The sequence below is a fragment of the Poecilia reticulata genome, chromosome 1, assembly GCF_904066995.2.
Source record: "Poecilia reticulata chromosome 1, P_reticulata-male-v2, whole genome shotgun sequence".
NCBI classification, from domain to species: domain Eukaryota; kingdom Metazoa; phylum Chordata; class Actinopteri; order Cyprinodontiformes; family Poeciliidae; genus Poecilia; species Poecilia reticulata.
The window spans coordinates 21,014,972-21,033,787 of record NC_088830.1 but is presented as its reverse complement, the minus strand read 5'-3'; the positions used below and the strand labels follow the sequence as shown (position 1 = coordinate 21,033,787).

Sequence of the window (18,816 nt, the reverse complement as noted above, 5' to 3'; positions counted from 1 at the left end):
ATATAAAGATGTTTGCTTTATTGGTCATGACAGGAAAAGTCAATATTTTATTCAACATCTTGCTCCACCACGGTGGTTCTCTCGCTGATGTAAATGCCGTCCAGGAACTTTCTGATGTCCTTCTTTCTGACCGTAGTGGCCTGTTGGATCAACGCCGCTGCAGAGAAACAGGAGAGCCGCAAATCAGAGCAGAAACTTACTCTGAAACATGATGGGGGGGAAAAATACCAGTGCATGTTTATTTCTCAGGTCTGAAGAATGAAAGCAAAGATTTAATCATGAAAAGGAAAAGTGACGCACAAAGCTGGGAAGATTTAGAGTCAAGCATAAAATGATGCAAAGCATGCGCAGGTGAGTAATAAAGAACAAGGTGTAAATACAAGTAAACATCCTGTTAAATAGTTTGAAAAGAGAAAAGTAGTTTTAAAATTGAAAAATAAAGATTTCTTTTAAGTGCAAGCTTAGAATTGAAATAATGCCAAATTTATCCATTAAATTCTTTTGTTGCAGGAGCATTTTGTTAAAATGTTTACTTTATGAAAAAAAACTCAGCCTTAAGTTCACCTGGAGTTTAATGCTGAGTTTTGTCATCATGTCACATATCAGGAGAATGAACAGACGATTTAGCCGGACAGACTCCTTGATTTTATGATTTCTGACGCTTGACGAGTTTAAGGTGGGAAGCATGCAACAGATAAATCTGCGACAGAAAGAAAAGTTCCAGGAAAACAAACAAGACGGGCAGCAAAAGCGAGACGTTCCCATGCAGGACAGGTAGACGGCATCATCTAACCTCTACACCAGCAGATGTTTTCTCTACTGGTCTGCGTCCACTACTGTTCCCTTCTCAGACACGTAAATGCCGTCCAAGAACTTTCTGATATCCTTGTTTTTGACTGTGGTGGCCTGCTGGATCAGAGCGGCTGGAACAGAGGAGGACGAGCAGCAGGTCACAACACCATCACTTCGGCCCAAACGTTTCTGATGCATTTTAAACATCTGCAAAAAGAAACTAAACCAACAACTTTACATAAACGAGCTCAACTTCATCCGACCATTTGGTGGAAGGAGAGAGCGACCAGACGCGTCACAGCGGTCAACAGAACTTCTTACTGCAGAGTTTATTTCATCTTGACGGACAGAACGGCTCTGATCACGTTGATGAGACTCACCTGAGTTTGACACCAGCTCGATGTCGTTTCCCTCCAGGACCAGCTCGTCCTTCTGGGCTGCTGACAACGCGCAGTTAACTCCTGGAAGCAAAAGGGAAGATCATTTTTAATACGATACCATGAGACCCCATTTGTTTTCTTACTGGATTATAATCCAATAAAAACTCAAAAAGTTTATTTGTAGGTGAGAAAATCAGTACTGAATCAATAATATTTTCTCGCATTTTATATTAGTTTTGATCAAACTATTGGCTCTGTGAATATTATGGTTCAAAAAACAAATATCAAAACATTTATGACTTCTATTAATATTTATATACAGTTATTCTATCAGAATGAGGGTTTTAGACAAAACATTTTAATGATGCAATTTAAAAAAATCACAATTTAGAGAGCGCCAAGATGTCAAAGAGCTTCTTTGAGAGTTTTAATCACTTCATGTAGATTTAAACAAGGAAAGCTAGACATTTGTGGACATTTAGAAATTATTTGCTGTCATTATTACATTACTGTATTTTATAAAAATTATAAATGAAAGTCAACCGACTTATGAAAGTACAGGAGTCTTAGTGCTGTAAAGATTTAACAATTTGCTGATCTGAGATTGACAAGAAAGTTCAAACAATCTTTTAGCATTTTCTGCAAATAAAAGATCAAATGTTTATATTACCAAACATTTGGTCATATATGGCTGGGCGACATGGATTAAGAATAAAATCTCAGTTTTTTATGCCAAATTCGATTTCCAATTTTAAACCAACACTTCCCACTCACATTTTTCCTAAACAACAAAAAAAAAAAGACATAAAATATATAAGGTTTGGCATTTATTTCAATAACAAAACAAATGGAAGCTTTAAAATATGCTTGGTAGATTGTGGGTGAGCCAACATCACTATGGAAACCCAAGCAGTGGATTTGTAGGGGGGAAAAAAATCCCAATTTTCCAAAAAACTAAAGCTTCAAAAACAGAAAATCTGATCAAAATCAGTCAATTTATTGCCCAGCTCTAGGTAAAATAACCACTCATGTTTGGAATTTCTCCTCCCCCAAAAAGAGAAATACAACCAAATCTGCCCAACACGGTTCTAGTTTACATTTAAACTAACAAAACGATCCCTGAATGTGATCATTTTGCCTTTAAACATTCCTGCCTTACAAAAAAAATCTGGCCAACCACCATTTCCATCCTTCCCACCAAGTCAAACTGCGACTTTTCCAAGCCGACAGGAAGTGAATACATCAGATTTTCACGTACTCCAGAGTCTCCACAGTGTGAAGCCGACTCACCAGGCCTCATCCTGACACGGCGGATGTACTTCTCTCCCAGAAAGTTCCTGATTTCCACCAGACTCCCACTCTCCTGAATGACCACGTTGATGGGGAAATGGGCGTACACAGAGCGCATCTTATACCGGAAACCCTGCAGCAGACAACAGGAGTTAACGTCAACGAACAGATTCACGTTGTTAATTCAGAACAGAGGCAGCCCAAGTGGCTGCAGTTTTGTCCCAGAAGGTGAACCTCACCAGAGTGACGCCCTTGATCATGTTCTGGACGTGGCTGCAGATGGTGCGCACCGTGGCTAGCTCCTTCCTGTTTCCCCACCATTTCTCCACACGAAGCTAAACAACACAACACAGTGATCAGTTTTATACAGCCTCACATGTCAAATTACGGTTAAAATCGCTCAGACGGTTGATAGCTTGGCAATAAGGCGGTACAACCAAACAAAAATGTCAAATTGACATCGTGCTCAGCGTTACTTTTTATCCTGTAATTCAAGCAGGGATGCACCCCAGCACCAGCTCCATTGCTAATGGTTCAACTTTCTTTGTATAAACTCATGCAGCACCATTTCAGTAACAGATTGTCATTCATAGCTAACCTTCTTCTGTTTCTTGCCCAGCAGGCTGAGCTCCAGGTTGATGTGGTTGAACTCCCGGGTGAGTTTACCACGGGGCCCTTTGACAATCACTGTTCGCCCCTTTAACCTGACCTCCACTGGCAAACAAAACAAAAGTCAATTTAAAAACATAACATATTTATTCATGTTAATCTGTGCAGCAGCAGCAGCTTCTTACCATTGTCAGGGAGGTCGACGGTCTGGCTGCTGAGAATGGTCTTCATTCTAGACACACGCACAAAACGAGTGTTATATTTGAATCTCGTTTCAGCACTTTAACTTAACACTCAGTAAGTTGGATAACTCTAAAGCACGGAATGTATGTTAATGTAAACGTTCTGATAGATGCAACATTAGCATGTGTGATTTGAGCTTGAATCAAGCCAGCCTGGATGTAGCCACACTGACCGAGCTAATGCTAACACAGAGCTACGCTGTTCCACATCTCGTAGTTTAATAAAAAAGACAACATTTTCCACTCCAGAACAGTCACACAAACTACCAGGAGTTGTTCAAACCCCACTCTTGTAACTGAAACAGTTTAATCAGCCGTCGCCATTAACACAAACAGACCCGTCAGGCCGCAGACGCTTAAATTGTGGACAAACTTATTATCATTTCTCCACAGAAACTAAAAACAGAATAAAAATATAGCTCATATTGTGAAATTTAACATCCTCGGTGTCTTGATGTTAAAAAATAAATAGAAACGTGTGTTAATAGACTCAGATGGAGTTAGATGAAAACTCCGAAACAATTTCACAGCTATTCTCACCTCGCCGGTAGCAGAGGAAAGGAGGACGGAAGAGCGTCATGACGCAATTGTAGGAGCCCATCAGCAGCCGTTATAATCGATTATCGAACTCTATAATTTGGCGTCACTCAAACTGTGACAGAAAAGTATATTTTGGAATGGAGTAGAAACAACAGAGTGTATTTTTTGGAATATAAATTTGCGAGTGTTTTTTATGAAAATCTACTGGCTTTATTTACAAACTTTAAAATAATGAAAGCCCTATTTACCTACATGCAGATTAAACCAAAGTTACAAAATTTTCACAATAGCAGTGTTTTATTTGGATTACTTAGATTTTAAAAATTAGCAAAGAAAATTGTAACAGATTTTAAATTTGGAAAAATATAAGAAAGCTTAAATTGAGTAAAATTTAAGCTTTCTTACGGCACAATACTTGAGCTGTAAACTGGAACGCAGACGTACTAAAACTAAATACGTACTGGTATAGCAAGCAAAATCACTTACATTTCATTATTAAATGCATAACCTTTTATAATTTATGGTACTGTTTTAGGAAAAACTTTGAAACCAGAGATATCTCATATTTCCCAGTCAGCTTTCGTTTCATGAATGCAGCATTAGACAGAAGCAGCTGCTTGTCGAGGTTGTATCGTTTCTCGGGATTTTGCTCTCATGGCGTTGTTAAAACAGAGTTGCTGTGTGACGGGTCGCTTTTCCACAAACCACTTAAGGTTGAGCCCCAGATCGATCTTACATGTAAGTGTCTGAGGAAACCTGAATATGTAAAAAATTATTTAAACTGCTTTCTGTCCTCTAAGACAGAATCGGGGTCAGTGGGACTGGAGCTAACATTAGCTAGCAGTCTTTATTTTGTAACTCCGCTGCTCTGCTGTGCTGCTGACAGCTTATCAAAACAGACTGTCCGTGGATCCTTAAACTTCTTATCTGGAGAATAATTTCTGTTTGACTAATTGAGAGCTGACCGGAGTGACTTCTGGTTACAGGTGTACACAAGCTGTCTGAATACTTCACCCAAGTCCTCTGCAGACAGGGAGGGCAGGAAGAAGGAGGTTCAGAGCCAGGACGGCCCCGGGCTGCAGGACTTTATATCTGGGGAACTCTCTGAGAAAAGCAAGTGGGCAGAATACAGAGGCAACTTGAAGAGACAGAAGGGGGAGAGGTACAGTGTCTCAAAACAACCTTGAACTTTTTCCACACTCGGTGGTTTTACAACAACATACTGGTATTTTATTGAGATTTTATGCCATAGACAAAAGCAACTGACTCATTAATGAAAAGCAGAAGGAAAATGACATACTGTTTTTCAATCAAAGACTTGTAAATGTAGTGGTTTGAACTGGATTTTATTGAAACAGATCAGATATAAATATAAATCACAATCCTCAGATTCCTAACACTTTAAAAGTATTTAAAGCATGTATCCTTTTTTTTAATTATTGTTTTGTTGTCACAAAATAAAACTTTTCTCTTTAGTTAAAATTTGTTGCATGGCACAATGTGGAAAGACGGCGAATACTTTTGTAATTTACAGAGAACGTATGTTCATCATACTTCCATCAACATATGACTTCAAAGGAGACTTACTTAAATAGATATGCATGAAATTGATAATTTTAACAAGTTAAAGTTTATCAGACACATGTATGTGAAAGGACCTTTATGTCTGTGCTCTGCTGTGGTTAGGCTGAGGCTTCCTCCATGGCTGAAGACGGAGATCCCGATTGGAAAGAACTACAACAAGCTGAAGAACACGCTGAGAGACCTCAACCTGCACACGGTCAGCAGCAGACTACCCACATGCTTCGACTCTAGAATAAAACCAAAGCATGAAACGTAGCAGGGAAACTTGTTGAAAATGTCTTCACAAGGGTGCATCTGATTAACGTCACAGTTCAAATTCTGCCAAGATAGGAAACTGATATTCAACATTTTACTGAAACTAATAGATTTACACAGCAAAGACAGGTTTAAATAATCCTGTGTGCGTTCTTCTTTTATAACAGTGTCTCTGTGTGTTTTCTCAGGTGTGTGAGGAGGCCAGGTGTCCAAACATTGGAGAATGTTGGGGTGGAGGAGAGTATGCCACCGCTACCGCCACCATCATGGTGAGCCTCCGCCGTCATGTTATAATGAAGGCCGTTGACTTTTCTTTTTAATGTCTGAAGATACTTCTTATCATGAATATATTAGTCCATTTATTATTAGTCCAGTTTAGGTATCTATTTTTTTTTCACTGACACACACTCCTTTCTGTCTTTCTGCTGGTAGCTGATGGGAGACACATGCACCCGGGGGTGCAGGTTCTGCTCGGTGAAGACGGCCCGTCAGCCGCCTCCTCTGGACCCAGATGAGCCTTACAACACGGCCAAGGCCATCGCAGCCTGGGGGCTGGACTACGTGGTTCTGACATCTGTTGACAGAGATGGTAGAGTTTCTTCCCTCAGTGTGTCTGCACCACACCTGGTGCTGAACCTTTACTGGTCATCACACCTATTAACTCCTTACGTTTTCTGACTTAAACATCCTCTATTCTCAATTCTTTTAAGTCTGTTTGTAGAGTATATTTGGAAAAGGTTTCTAGAAAGTTACAGCAGAATCTTTTGCAGTAATTGGGCTTTGAGTACAGAACTTGAATTTTAGACTTTAATTAGTAATATTTTTTCCCTATACTTTTACAGAAGATAAAAATACATAAATTACATATACAATGCAATTTAAATGTCTACAAATTTGCTAAACATACTTACAATGTGCTTTTGAATAATCAATCAGTTTTATTTCCACTGTTTATTTACAGATATCGCTGATGGAGGAGCGGAACATTTTGCTAAAACAGTTACTAGCCTGAAGGAGAGGTAGATTTTTTTTTTCTTTAGATTTGTAGCAGATGGATCTGCCATTAGGTCTTTTAAAATGTATTTAATTTCATGAGTGCAAAGTTGACAAGCAAGCGCTTTTGTCTTTTTCGTCCAGAAACCCTCACATCCTGGTCGAATGCCTGACCCCTGATTTCCGTGGTGACCTGTCAGCGGTGGAGAAGATCGCCCTGTCAGGATTAGACGTTTACGCTCACAATGTGGAGACGGTGCGGGAGCTTCAACGGTATGCACACTGGACACCTCTGTAGTTTACTATTTCATGTTAATAAAACATGTATTATCACAGAAAGAAATAGCTGATTAGAGGATAACCAAATAGTTTGTTGAGGTTTAATATGAGCTACATGAATTTATATATATTATTTTTATATCAATCTGAAATATTACAATAAACCATCCTGCCCGCTAGGCAAGTCAAAACAACAAATTTTACTGGATGATAAATTGGGCCTCTAATTATTGCGATAACTGGTAATATTGTTGTTTTGATATCATTTTCAAGTAATATTGATAAATGGCATAATAGTTCAATTTCAATATCTGAAATAAAACACAACCAAAAACAATAAATAAAACAGAAATAAAAACCAAAGGCGTAAATAAAACAGACTAAAATGTCTCTGTAAACAAATTTTTTCTTCAAAAAAAATGTTACCATCAGAATGGAAATTATCAAGCTCGTTTTATGCAATATGAGAGCCTTGCTGTCCTTTTGCCTTTTGTATGAGTCGGTAATATTACAGTGAAATTGAAGACTGCAGAAACATCTTGATTGCCACCAGGTGGCGCCAGAGGCTTTCCTCAGCCTGAAACATTTCTCCACCATTCGCTCCAGGTATGTTCGGGACCCCCGAGCGAACTTCGACCAATCCCTGACTGTCCTGAAACACGCCAAGCAGGTCAAACCCGGCGTCCTCACTAAGACCTCCATCATGCTGGGACTGGGCGAGAGCGACCAGCAGATAGTCAACACCCTGACCGGTCTGTGGCAGCTGCAGATAAACACACACAGGTCTGTGTAAGCGCTTGTCTGACTGCTGCTGTGGTGACGTTGCAGAGCTGAGAGAGGCGGGAGTGGACTGTCTAACCCTCGGTCAGTACATGCAGCCCACAAAGCGCCACCTAAAGGTGAGTCCTCCGCACTGCAGCAGCAGTCCGGTCAGATTTATTGTTTGCAGATGGATGCATAATTATGAGGACGTGCGATCGGGTTTAGGTGGAGGAATACATCCCCCCTGAAAAGTTTGCTCACTGGGAGAAAGTTGGGAACGAGATGGGATTTGTGTACACAGCCAGCGGACCCCTGGTTCGATCCTCCTACAAAGCAGGTGAGCTGAATTGTAAATGCTGCAAAAATATGAAGGAAAATGAATTTAAGTGCAGAACTGTTCAGATTAGATTTATTTGAGATTAAATTTGGAAGTGGTAGATCTCTCTGCCTGCTTGTATTGCCATCAAAAAAACAAAAAAACAAGTGAGGTCTGTTTTTTGTGTGCATGTTTTCCTTTGTGTGCTGTAATTTGAGATTTAATTGTCTGGAGGTTCAGTTTGGCTGAGATCTTAGATCAGACCAGCTTTTTTTTCGTTCCCAGAGAGCTGCAGTATGAGCAGCATTCAGGGTATCTTCATTTGACCTGGAGTGACCCTACAAATGGAGATTAGGTTTAGTTGCGCAACAAAACATCTTATCAACAGTTGTTTTTACGACTAATAATACAATATGCTTTGCCTTGTAAAATGTTCACACCACTTGGACTGTTTTACAGCTTGTCTCACTAAAGTACCAAACTTTAAAGTATAGCTGTATTGAGATTTTATTTGAAAAACACAAAGTAGTTTCAACGTGAAAGTTAAAGAACATTTAGAAAATGTTGGCCATCATTTATATTTAGCTACTTTTACTCTGACACATCTAAATTATATTCAGCGGTAGAGAAACGAACACGGCACATCAGCCTTTTGATTTAACGGAGCCACTTCTGCTTCACTGCTATAAAACTAAAGTTTGTCTAGAGCTTCAAAATATCCTACAAACATGAACTGAAATACTTTTATTTTGAAAAGACAAAATGTATTTCCACTTTCAGATTTTATAACAAAACAAATCAAATGTTTACAGAAGGGAATAAGTATTTTGTAGAGCAGGGTAAGTCCCTTCCATAAATATGAAAAATATATAGGTAGCAAACTAAAAATGATTGCATTAGATTGTATTTTAAAAGCCTTGTTGCATTGGTGTGTTCCTAATGTAGATATTCTCTACCCTTTATTGCATAAAACCCCTACAGAACAACTGCAAAAACCACCACTTGTTATTCCCTTTATAATTACGCAATACTTCTTGGAGTGTGTGGTTTCATAAGAGCTGCAGGTTACAGACCCCTGCCATAGAGCAAAGATTAATCTCCTTGGCTAATCTTTAGTCATTTGAAGCTCAGAGGAGGTTTGGGAGAAATGAGCCTCCATATCTGAACAGTTCAAGTAATAAAGCAGAAAATTAAAGACTATTTTCCCTCCTAACAGGGGAATTCTTCTTGAAGAATCTGCTGAAGAAGAGAAAAGCAGAAATCACAACAGAACAAGAAGCTTCTTGAAGCGGCTCTTTTTTTCTTTTTTTTTTCCTAATCGCACTAACAGTCTGTAACGCATCACAATGATCCATTGTTTGCAGCAGGAAGATCATTAGAACCAAGAAAAACAGAGACCAGGAGGCGTTCAACTTTAGCCGACTTGCATCAAAGAGCGTTTATTTTTGTCGGGATGCTAGTTTTCCGTCTCCACCTGTAGCTGCCCTGAAGGACTGCCTTTTGTTAAAACGATCAAAGGGGAATCAGATGAGACTCGTGGCCAGCTGGGAGCAGAAGCTGCACTTTTCAATCACCTTCTCTAGCCTCCATAAACGGCATAGTAATGTGTGAAACAAACGTCTAAAATGTTCTGTCTGCATGTCTACTTTGAGGAAGCTCACACACGAGATTTAAGCTTAAAAAGACAGATTTAATGGAGAAAAGTATATCTGTATGTAAAGATTTACATTACAAGTCTTCAGTACAAATTATAGACTCACATTTTATTGCATTGGCCCTTCACGTGAACATCCTGACACGGAAGATTAACATACAGCAACATGATTTATAAAAAATAGTTTTTTTTTAATTATATAAAACTTTGTATTTAAGAACAGTACTTAATTATATAGTACATTATATAAGAAATGACTTGTGTTTATAGTATTTCTATTAAAAAAAACAGGTCATCTGATATGTGTGTGTGAAATACTGTTCTGGGTGTGATGTAAAGTTATCGTTGCATATGGAATGATTTAATATAAAAAAATATTTGATCTGTAGCCACTTTCAGTCATCCATCGTAGCAGAGAAGCTGCAGGCCTGCTGTATGGCCAGCAGGGGGGCAGGACGCTACTCGGGGCCCCTCTGCTGTTGAAATGAAAAGAAAGCAGGAGGAAAGTTGCCTGCTGCTGGGGGGGAGAATCCGGCTTTAGGCTTTTGCCTTCTTGGTTGGAGGCTCAGTAGAAGCGGTGCGAGAACCAACGATTGCAGGGGTGTAAGGGATTCGAGCAGAAGTCACTTTCTTTCCAATGGTCTCGATCTGCAACCAGAGAGGTGAAGTTAGCCGTTTATCTGCAGAACTATTACACCGTATTGGAAAAGATGGAAGGAAACCAATAGAGGTTTCTAGTTTGTTTATAAGTAAAAATCTGTATTCGTTTGTAATCAACTCCCCTGAGTTAGCATTATGTATAACCTCCAGTTACAAGTGGCAAGTATTTTAGAGTATGTCTCCAATATTGTCATAGACACATAATCAAGATCAATATTTGTATTGATATTCTATAACATGAATAGAATATAACATTCTATTCATGTTATAGAATGTTCTATAACATTCTATAATGTTATAGAACATTATAGAATGTTCTATAATTTCAACCAACTCCGATCCGGAACCACACAGCATTCTTGGGGATGTAGGCAGAGGAAAGACTTTAGCCGCTAAACCTCTCAGAGCCAGCTAAGCAAGGTGGGATCAACTGACTCATTCTTTGGTTACCAAGCAACTCACTCATGCTTTTGGTTACCTAGCAACAGCCTGTTGAGTAACCTAAGCAGCACAAGTTATGTAACTGCTTAAAAATAAAAAAAACTAGCACAAAAAGACAAAGTATGCACAACAGCTCAAAGGAAACTGGATAAAACAGGAAACAAGTTCGGCAGTATTTCAGATATTTAAAACAAAAACTAATCAATAATTATCGACATAGCCGTATTGCTCAGTCCAAGACTGAAAACCACACACTTCTGAATTTTATTTAAAAATTTAAAAAAAGGAATAAAACCGCTGATCAGTTTTCAATCTACTTCAAAAATAGGTTCAACATTTCTAAGGTTTGCCAAGTAGAATCCAATGAAAATAATGTGACAAAATACGTAGCTGTACGTCCGCTCACCTGAAAACCGATGTTCTGCAGCTCGGCGTGGAGGTGGTCAAGCACTCTGCGGCCGTCGAATATGAACGCCGGCTTCAGCATCTTCTTGTAAATCTTCTCGTAATCCAGTTCCTGTAGAGGCGTCAAAACGACATGAGATCCCAAGTGCACAGTTGCTAAGGGAGAGGAAATGTGTATGAAGGGAAAGTATGATCATGACCCTAAACATGTCCCACTCTGTGCAGATGACCAACGCATGAGCGCTCTGGCAGGCCTCATAAGGGTCTGACGTTATAGTCACCAGCTCAGACACTGAGAAGAGAAACAAAAAGAGAGGGATTTATTACGCTTCACCAAACTAAATCACAACTTCAGAATCAGAAATATTTATCCTTATTAAATCATTAAACAGTCCAGCTACAAGGTTTCAGTTTTCACTGTAAATGTCCTAAATAACATGATTCATCATTACATCACACAGGGTTCAACACACTTTTCCCACAATAAATTCAAGCACTTTTGGATTTCAAAGGTAAGTTTTCAAACATTTCCAGCACCAGACTTTCACAATAAAAACTACACAAATAAACATCACCTATTTCTGTTCATTTATTGTAATAATATTCTACATAGTAGGGACAAAATAGATTAAAGTGACAAAATTTGATGTTTTGAAAATTTTCTCACACACTCTAAAGATCTGATTGGTCAGAGAACAAAACAAAGTCAACTAAAAACATCCTCTTAAGTTTCAATAACATTTAACATTTAAATCACCTTTATTTCAATCAAACAGATCAATACCTCATTAGGAATAATAAATATTCATTACATTAAACTGTCTTAAGGCAAATGACCTACTTGCTCAAACACAATATAAATAATCACTTCCTATAAGGAGTTTTTTTCTCCTGAAGGTTTATTACAACTTTGTTACAAAACATTATTTTGAATACCAAGCCCTTTCAAGGACTTTATGCGGAAATCAAGCACTTTCCAAACCTTGAAAGAACCTTTTTCGAAATTCAAGCATTTTCTATTATTTCAAGCACCCATACGAACCCTGAGCACATAAAGAAAAGTTTAAAACTACAATTAATTTGAGATGTTTTATAAAGCTTTCAATGGGAAGCAGAAACAACAAAAGTAACCTGAAAGGTGATTCTAGAGAAAACATTCATATTCATTCAACCTGTGTGTCGGTTTAAAAGGCCCAAACATCGATCATGATTTAAAATTCACTAAACAAAGCTAAAGCTCCAAGTACCTCAAAGCACGAGTTCCCAACAAGGCTACTCGAGTTGAGTGTTTATTAATCGTTAACAGTAAATCGCACAGTGCTGCAGGTCCAACAAAGTAATGAACTCTCTTGCTCTCTCACCTCTTTCTGGGTTGTCCTCCGATATGCTGGGCTGGGACAGGTCATAAATGATTTGCTGTTTTAGAACCTTGGGGTCATATATAAACAGCTTGGCCCCCTCATCCATCAGATACTTTGATATGTAGATGCTGGATGACTCCCTGGAGTTGTAACACACACACACACACACACGTCAACAGTGGTTAGGGGTGAAGTTCGCTGCAGTGAGCTTTGGCAAGCTTTGGCAAGCTTCCAAGTGGAGGAAAAGGATCAGCACTGACTGGTCATGCTAATGGCAATGAATGAAAGCTTTAGGCTTTCTCTGCTGTGCCTGGATCAAGTTCACACTTGCAAAACAAGTCAAACCAGTTTATAAACTCAAGAAGACGAGGAGAGACTGACCTGGTGTCGCCTGTGTCTTTTTTGAAAGAGAACCCCAGCAGAGCAATCTTTTTGCCGGTGACTGTGTTGAAGAGGCAGTCAATGATCCGACACGCAAACCGTCGTCTTTGGTACTCGTTCATGTCTATCACCTGAGAGGAACCGTGTTCAGAATAATAAAGACGAAACAGACCTAAAGAACTAAACCCTCCGTTTACAGAGGTGCAGTTCCCACCTGCTGCCAGTAGGACGCCACCTCTGGCAGATTGAGGGCCTCGCACAGATACACCAGGTTGAGCACATCTTTCTGGAAGCAGCTCCCACCGAAACCTGAACAGGGCATCAACAAAAGCTAGTGGATTAAAAAATAAACACCAACTTCTAAAGCTGCCCTGTTTATTGTTTGGGATAATGGCAGTAAATATAATTTAGGATTGTCCTGCTTCACAGACACACTTTGCATCTTTAAAGGTTTCGCTGCGATTCTTACCAACGCTGGCTTTGAGGAACTTGCTGCCAATCCTCTGGTCCATCCCGATGGCCTTGGCCACTTCCTCCACATCAGCTCCTGTGGCCTCACACAGAGCGCTGATGCTGTTGATGCTGCTGATTCTCTGGGCCAGGAAAGCATTGGCTGCCTGCAAATCCAAAACATAACCAGATGTTTCTTTCAACATTCTGCCAAAAAACATAAAAACTAAAATATTTTTATTCCTTTTCATCACAAAAAAAATAAAATAAAATAAAAGTTGGGATTGAAACTTTGGATGTACTTTATTTTTCATTTATCAAAGTTATTTGACTTTTGATAGAGCGGCACAGTACATCAAATTCTAGTCGGTATGTCGGTATGTGTGCAAGGTCACAATTGCAACGGAGAGTTTTCAGTATCTGAAGGGCCGTGGATTCACGTTCTGCATGCCGATATGTTGGACCTCATGAATGATTTTTCACTGATGTGGATCTTAGACTGAGGGAAAAGTAAGTTTATTGCAACTCATAGTAATCTCGCAATATTTAACGATAATGTCGCAATTCAGTATTTTCCGAACAGACTTAAGTAATTGAGGGGTTTGTTGAGCTTCACATAATAAAATGAGATTTTTTTCTCCTCTGACATTGAAGTGTTGATTTAGGCTAAAAACAGAATTTGAAAACATTTTAAGTTACTGTGAAAAATGTTTTTATTTGTTTATTGCTGTCAAATATGAAGGAGTTTGAAATAAATACGACCAAATTCATGAATATTATTTTATTTTTTGGGGCTTAGACTGAAGGTTTAATAAAATAACATTGAAGAAATTACTATAGCTTTTCTGATTACAAAAAGTCATTAATGTACTGTAAATCATAAGGAGAAAGTATTTTTTGTTGCACTACAAATAGGTTTACATTTGTAGCACATCTGTACTAAAGTCTGACTTAGGACTGGAATTGGTTTGATTTGAACTGAATTAGACCAGCTTCTGTTCTAAAGTGCATTGAGATTACATTCGTGGTAATTAAAGTAAACATGAACTGCATTGAACACAATTTCTGAGTAAATGGTTTTGGGATAAACCACCAGTATCCATGCATTCTCTACATGGTCCTCTCACCAGTTTGGAGAGCTCAGACGACCAGGTGTTCGTAGTGATGATTCTGGATTTGGGCACCCAGTGTTCGTACACAGCACAAAGTGCTTTGATCGCCCTCTGACCCTCCGGCGTCTCGTCCCCACCAATCAGGACGCGGTCAGGCTCCTTGAGATCCCGCACCGCCGTTCCCTCTGCGAGGAACTCCGGGTTGGACAGCACCTAAAACGACGCGCTTACTCTCAGAAGCAAGAAACCCGGACGCCACAGAGTTGTGTGTGTGAAAGTACACACCTGCAGGTTCAGGCTGGGTTTGGTGTTGGCGTCAAATATCCGCCTGATGCTCTCGGCGGCTCGCACGGGGACGGTGCTCTTCTCCGTGACGATCTTGTAGCCGTCGGAGACCTCTACGATCTGCCGAGCGCACGACTCGATGAACTTCAGGTCGGCGGCGCGACCCTTCCCCATTCCATAGGTTTTGGTTGGGGTGTTGACCTGCCGAGGCGACGCGGTTATGATGCGAGTCGATTAAACGGAAGGAAATCTTACGCGCGCCGAGACTGCGTGACTCACTGAGATGAAGACGAGGTCGGCGTCCTTGATGGCAGAGGGAATGTCTGTGGAGAAGAACAAGTTTTTCCCTCTGCATGATTCAACCACTTCTTTCAGTCCCGGCTGAAACAAGAGGAAGCGGAGGGTTCAGTTAGAGAAAGTGCAAAGGAGGGGGAAAGTGTTTCACAAAACACACGAGAAGTTCATGCTGACCACTACTAGTCATGGTGATGTAATAGTGTGCTGTCGGGGTTGACGCAGGGAAATTGCGAAACAGTCTGGAACTAATTAACGGCATACAAAGAGACGGAGCCACGGTTTTACAGAAACACGGACTGCAGCAGCGACCAAATCTTTCTGAGTCAACCCTCTTCAGAGACGAGGTGTGGCTTCAAAGAATAAAAAAATAAATAAAAAATGAAGCTGAACTTTCATTTCAACCCTGTATCAGCCACACCTTATTGCAAAGCATGTCAAAGGTGAGAAAGTGTTAAACTGTGAGCTGCTGCTTTCTGTCCAACTTCAACCACAAAACTCAATTAATCCTCGTCTGAAAAACACAGATATCCTCCTACCTCGTAAATGGGCAGAGTGTCTGAGTTCCAGGCTTTAATGCGCGTCTCGTTGACGTCCACGACGGTCACCGTGATCTCCGGGCACATCTGAGCGATTACGCTGCATGTTGGGCCTCCTACGTACCCGGCTCCGATGCAACAGATCCGTTTGATCTTAAACATCTGTCAAAGACGCACCCACAAAGGAACTGTTTGGAAAGTGCATGAGAAATATATGCTTTCCTCACAGCATATATGCTTTAAATAGCTGTGACTATTTAAAGAAATGTTTTGTTCTGCAGGAAAGAAGAACAACCAGTGTGATTACAGACAACAGCAGAGTGATGTTAACATCAGAGAGGTTTCTGATAAGCTGGAACCAGACTCCACTTTAAATGTGGGATTAAACACTTTTATACAATGAAGCAGAATACAGTAAATCAGTATCAAGTGCAAAAAAAACTGTAATAACTGAGATTCACCGATCAATTGGTCTAAGATTGAAATAGAACAATCTTCCCTCCATTATTATTAGTAATAAATAGAGGTTAGATTCATAACTGCCAACAAATTGGTTTTTTGTTTTTATTTTCTGTTAAATTAGAAACCGTCTATCAAAGAAGCTGCTGAATATGTTTTGCCTTTAATGTGATATAATCCTTCGACATAAAACAAATTTCCATTCATTAAATTAATCAAAACTGAGAATTTCCACCCTTTTAAGAAATAAAACACAAACTGAAAAGCCTGATTGGAGCATCTTCAATTAATAGTGTTTCATATATTTCAAAGCCAATGTGGATAAATTCTCATTTTAGATCTTGTGTTTGTTGGGAAACGTTTTATGTTTTGAGGTATCTTTATAAATTTAATTAGTAATGATCAAATATAGAGAGATACTAATGTTCTCTTCATGTTTTCTGGTGATAGCTAGATATATATATATATATATATATATATATATATATATATATATATTTCGTCTTCTTAGTTGCTAAATGCATCAAAACTAAAATAGCACATTTCAATAAATAAATGCATCAACTAAAAAAGGTTGTATTATGATGTACATGTTGAATTTACTAGAAAAAAAACAGACAAAACTTGTAAAAAGTTAACACATGCCGTGATTTATTCATTTGTAAAATCTGATAATTGCATTTTCTTTTAAACTTAAAATGATCTGTTAAACATCTTGAATCCCATTTCATCTTTTTGGTGTATATTGTCGAAAAAGTGGAATTGGTAAAACAGTCAGGAAAAGCCTGATTGGTGCATCTCTACTAGTCATAACAGTGTAAGTACATTTAAGAGTGGATCATTTCTAATTTTCCCGCAAATGGTGGATGTTTTAAATGGGAGGAACCTGTTTTTCGGGATCAATTTAAAAATTATTTGTTCCAGCTATGTGCCACATGAAACTGCATTTTTAAATAAACAGAAACAACTGAAAATTAAAGATGATTTAAATCCCCCTGAAAAACAAGTTGTTGAGCAGCCCTGCAGTGAGTTACCAGCCGGACCATCACAGCCTAGGAAGAAATAAAGACGCTTTTATCATCAGAGCGAAGCCACGTCTGCCACTGGAGGAGAAAAAGAGACTCCTTTCATCAGACACACCTTAGAGATTTATTTCGGCATCTGCCTTTTTGTGAAAAGCTCACAGTCTGCGGAGGACAGTCGCACATTACAGGAATAAACTAGTTCACTTCTTCTCTAAATACGCAGGGTGTGCGATTTAACCCCCCCAGCAGCCGTGAATAAACGAACCAGTGGGGCTAGCTAGTGGAACCCAGCTAACGGATCCTTACCTCTGCCAGTTCGGTAATCTGTTAACTTCAGCACTGCGGAGGTTCAGCTCGGTTCTCTGGCAGATGAGTCTCCGGGTCCAAACAGCCGCGAATTCCGGTTCTCCGGTTCTGTTTGATTCGACAAAGGTTCGTAAAGCTGGACTGAAGCGGGGGGATGCGGGAGATATCAGTGGAGCGGAGTTCCTGTGGTAACTTTCTGAGCTTACAGCCTGAAGTTGAAGTGAGCGGAGGGAGGTTCCTCAGCTCCCTCACTCAACACTCCCCTACGCTCCTGGAAAAGCCTTCCGGAGGGGGATTTTCAAAGTAAAAGCACGAATTTTTCACATTGAAAGAAACCATTGTATTTATTGAACATTTTCTAAATGATAACAGTCCGATAGAATGCATACAAATTATTTAACAATTATATTGAAGGATGCTCATTTCCCACCTATTTGGACATAACAGCCTTATGGACGCATCTTGTTTTTGTTGTTTTTTTACTAGGGGTGAACATTTATTGTATCGTATGGTTTATAATTTATCGTGCTAAATTTATTTTAAGAACTTTGACTTATTGTTGTCACTATAAATTCCAATTAATGACGTTTGAAATCCCCCAAAACTGTCTGTATTTTCATTTTTTACTATTTTCTCCACTGTTTGTTCAATGCACGTATTAATGAATATCAATAAATTTGAAAATTTGATGAAATGCAGTTACTGAGTGATACAAATCCCACTTTTATGTGACTGGTGTCCTAAAGAGCAGTATTTGTGGAGCTGGGATTGTAATCAGACAGTCACAGGTGTACTTACCTCTAAATAGTTCTTCTCACCACTTTTATCAGAATCACAATAGTTCGACAAAATATCAACCATCAGTCGTTGTTAGCTTACAACGACAGTGTACTGTAGTTTAACTCATATTTTATCTACTGCCAACATGTATTACAGCATAATTGTCGTGTTGAAAAAAGGGATTCATGACTTTTTTCCACAATTAAACTCTAAAGTCAAGCATGTACCTTGGAGTCAGTGGTCACCCCCTTATTCTAGCATGGCTTTAAAAGAATCCAAAGTAACCAATTGGCTGTACATGTACGTGATTTATGCTGTACTTTGTAGCACTGTTGCCTTGAAGCAAGACGTCCTGGGTATGATTGTTCCCCCAGGGTACTCCAGCTTCCTCCCACAGTCCTAAACCAGTGAGGCTAATTGGTTTCTAAATTGTCCTTAAGTGTCCATGGTAGTTTATTCTCAGCATAAAGCTGTTTTAGCAAGGTCTCTGAGGTCTGTAAATCAACTTTAAAGAAAAAGACAGCAACACACACACACCAATATTTTAAGGGAAAAGATTGTAGAGAAACTTACAGCAGGGTTATCTCAAATCAGAGTACCAAAGAGTTAAAAAGCTGAAAGC

At 39.3% G+C, this 18,816-nt stretch overlaps 3 protein-coding genes across 4 annotated transcripts; 1 reads left to right on the top strand and 2 right to left on the bottom strand.

The window, feature by feature from the left end:
• Nucleotides 1–3: 3 nt before the first annotated feature.
• On the bottom strand, nt 4–3,412 carry rpl9 (ribosomal protein L9). 2 transcript variants are annotated; one of them, XM_008412673.3, is made up of 7 exons: nt 3,257–3,412; nt 3,061–3,176; nt 2,702–2,797; nt 2,463–2,595; nt 1,173–1,253; nt 794–923; nt 4–201 (listed from the first exon to the last, which is right to left on the bottom strand). In XM_008412673.3, exons 1-6 carry the CDS (start codon nt 3,300–3,302, stop codon nt 817–819), a joined length of 579 nt encoding a protein of 192 aa, XP_008410895.1. In that variant the 5' UTR covers nt 3,303–3,412; the 3' UTR covers nt 4–201; nt 794–816. The 2 variants fall into 2 exon arrangements, with proteins under 2 accessions (XP_008410895.1, XP_008410892.1); XM_008412670.3 differs by having other exon boundaries at nt 4–157.
• A 1,021-nt stretch (nt 3,413–4,433) lies between these two features.
• On the top strand, nt 4,434–9,996 carry lias (lipoic acid synthetase). Its single transcript, XM_008412694.3, has 11 exons — nt 4,434–4,591; nt 4,840–5,015; nt 5,540–5,633; nt 5,881–5,961; nt 6,125–6,281; nt 6,654–6,711; nt 6,830–6,958; nt 7,571–7,716; nt 7,793–7,863; nt 7,952–8,063; nt 9,259–9,996. The coding sequence occupies exons 1-11, from the start codon at nt 4,508–4,510 to the stop codon at nt 9,327–9,329; spliced, it is 1,179 nt and encodes a 392-aa protein (XP_008410916.2). The 5' UTR covers nt 4,434–4,507; the 3' UTR covers nt 9,330–9,996.
• ugdh (UDP-glucose 6-dehydrogenase) lies at nt 9,712–17,673 on the bottom strand. Its single transcript, XM_008412683.3, has 12 exons — nt 17,415–17,673; nt 15,625–15,786; nt 15,071–15,172; nt 14,792–14,992; nt 14,522–14,719; nt 13,414–13,561; nt 13,159–13,253; nt 12,945–13,075; nt 12,564–12,703; nt 11,403–11,494; nt 11,204–11,314; nt 9,712–10,344 (listed from the first exon to the last, which is right to left on the bottom strand). Exons 2-12 carry the CDS (start codon nt 15,784–15,786, stop codon nt 10,234–10,236), a joined length of 1,491 nt encoding a protein of 496 aa, XP_008410905.1. The 5' UTR covers nt 17,415–17,673; the 3' UTR covers nt 9,712–10,233.
• Nucleotides 17,674–18,816: the final 1,143 nt, after the last annotated feature.

Coding starts and splice junctions, on each gene's coding strand:
- lias (XM_008412694.3), top strand. CDS start 4,508: ATGGCGTTGTTAAAACAGAGTTGCTGTGTGACGGGTCGCTTTTCCACA. Junction 5,634..5,880: donor GAGACCTCAACCTGCACACG/GTCAGCAGCAGA, acceptor GTGTTTTCTCAG/GTGTGTGAGGAGGCCAGGTG. Junction 6,712..6,829: donor GTTACTAGCCTGAAGGAGAG/GTAGATTTTTTT, acceptor TTTTTCGTCCAG/AAACCCTCACATCCTGGTCG.
- ugdh (XM_008412683.3), bottom strand. CDS start 15,786: ATGTTTAAGATCAAACGGATCTGTTGCATCGGAGCCGGGTACGTAGGA. Junction 13,076..13,158: donor TGGCGTCCTACTGGCAGCAG/GTGGGAACTGCA, acceptor GGTTCCTCTCAG/GTGATAGACATGAACGAGTA. Junction 11,315..11,402: donor CAGAGTGGGACATGTTTAGG/GTCATGATCATA, acceptor ACGCCTCTACAG/GAACTGGATTACGAGAAGAT.
- rpl9 (XM_008412673.3), bottom strand. CDS start 3,302: ATGAAGACCATTCTCAGCAGCCAGACCGTCGACCTCCCTGACAATG. Junction 3,177..3,256: donor CGTCGACCTCCCTGACAATG/GTAAGAAGCTGC, acceptor TTTGTTTGCCAG/TGGAGGTCAGGTTAAAGGGG. Junction 924..1,172: donor CGAGCTGGTGTCAAACTCAG/GTGAGTCTCATC, acceptor CCTCTGTTCCAG/CCGCTCTGATCCAGCAGGCC.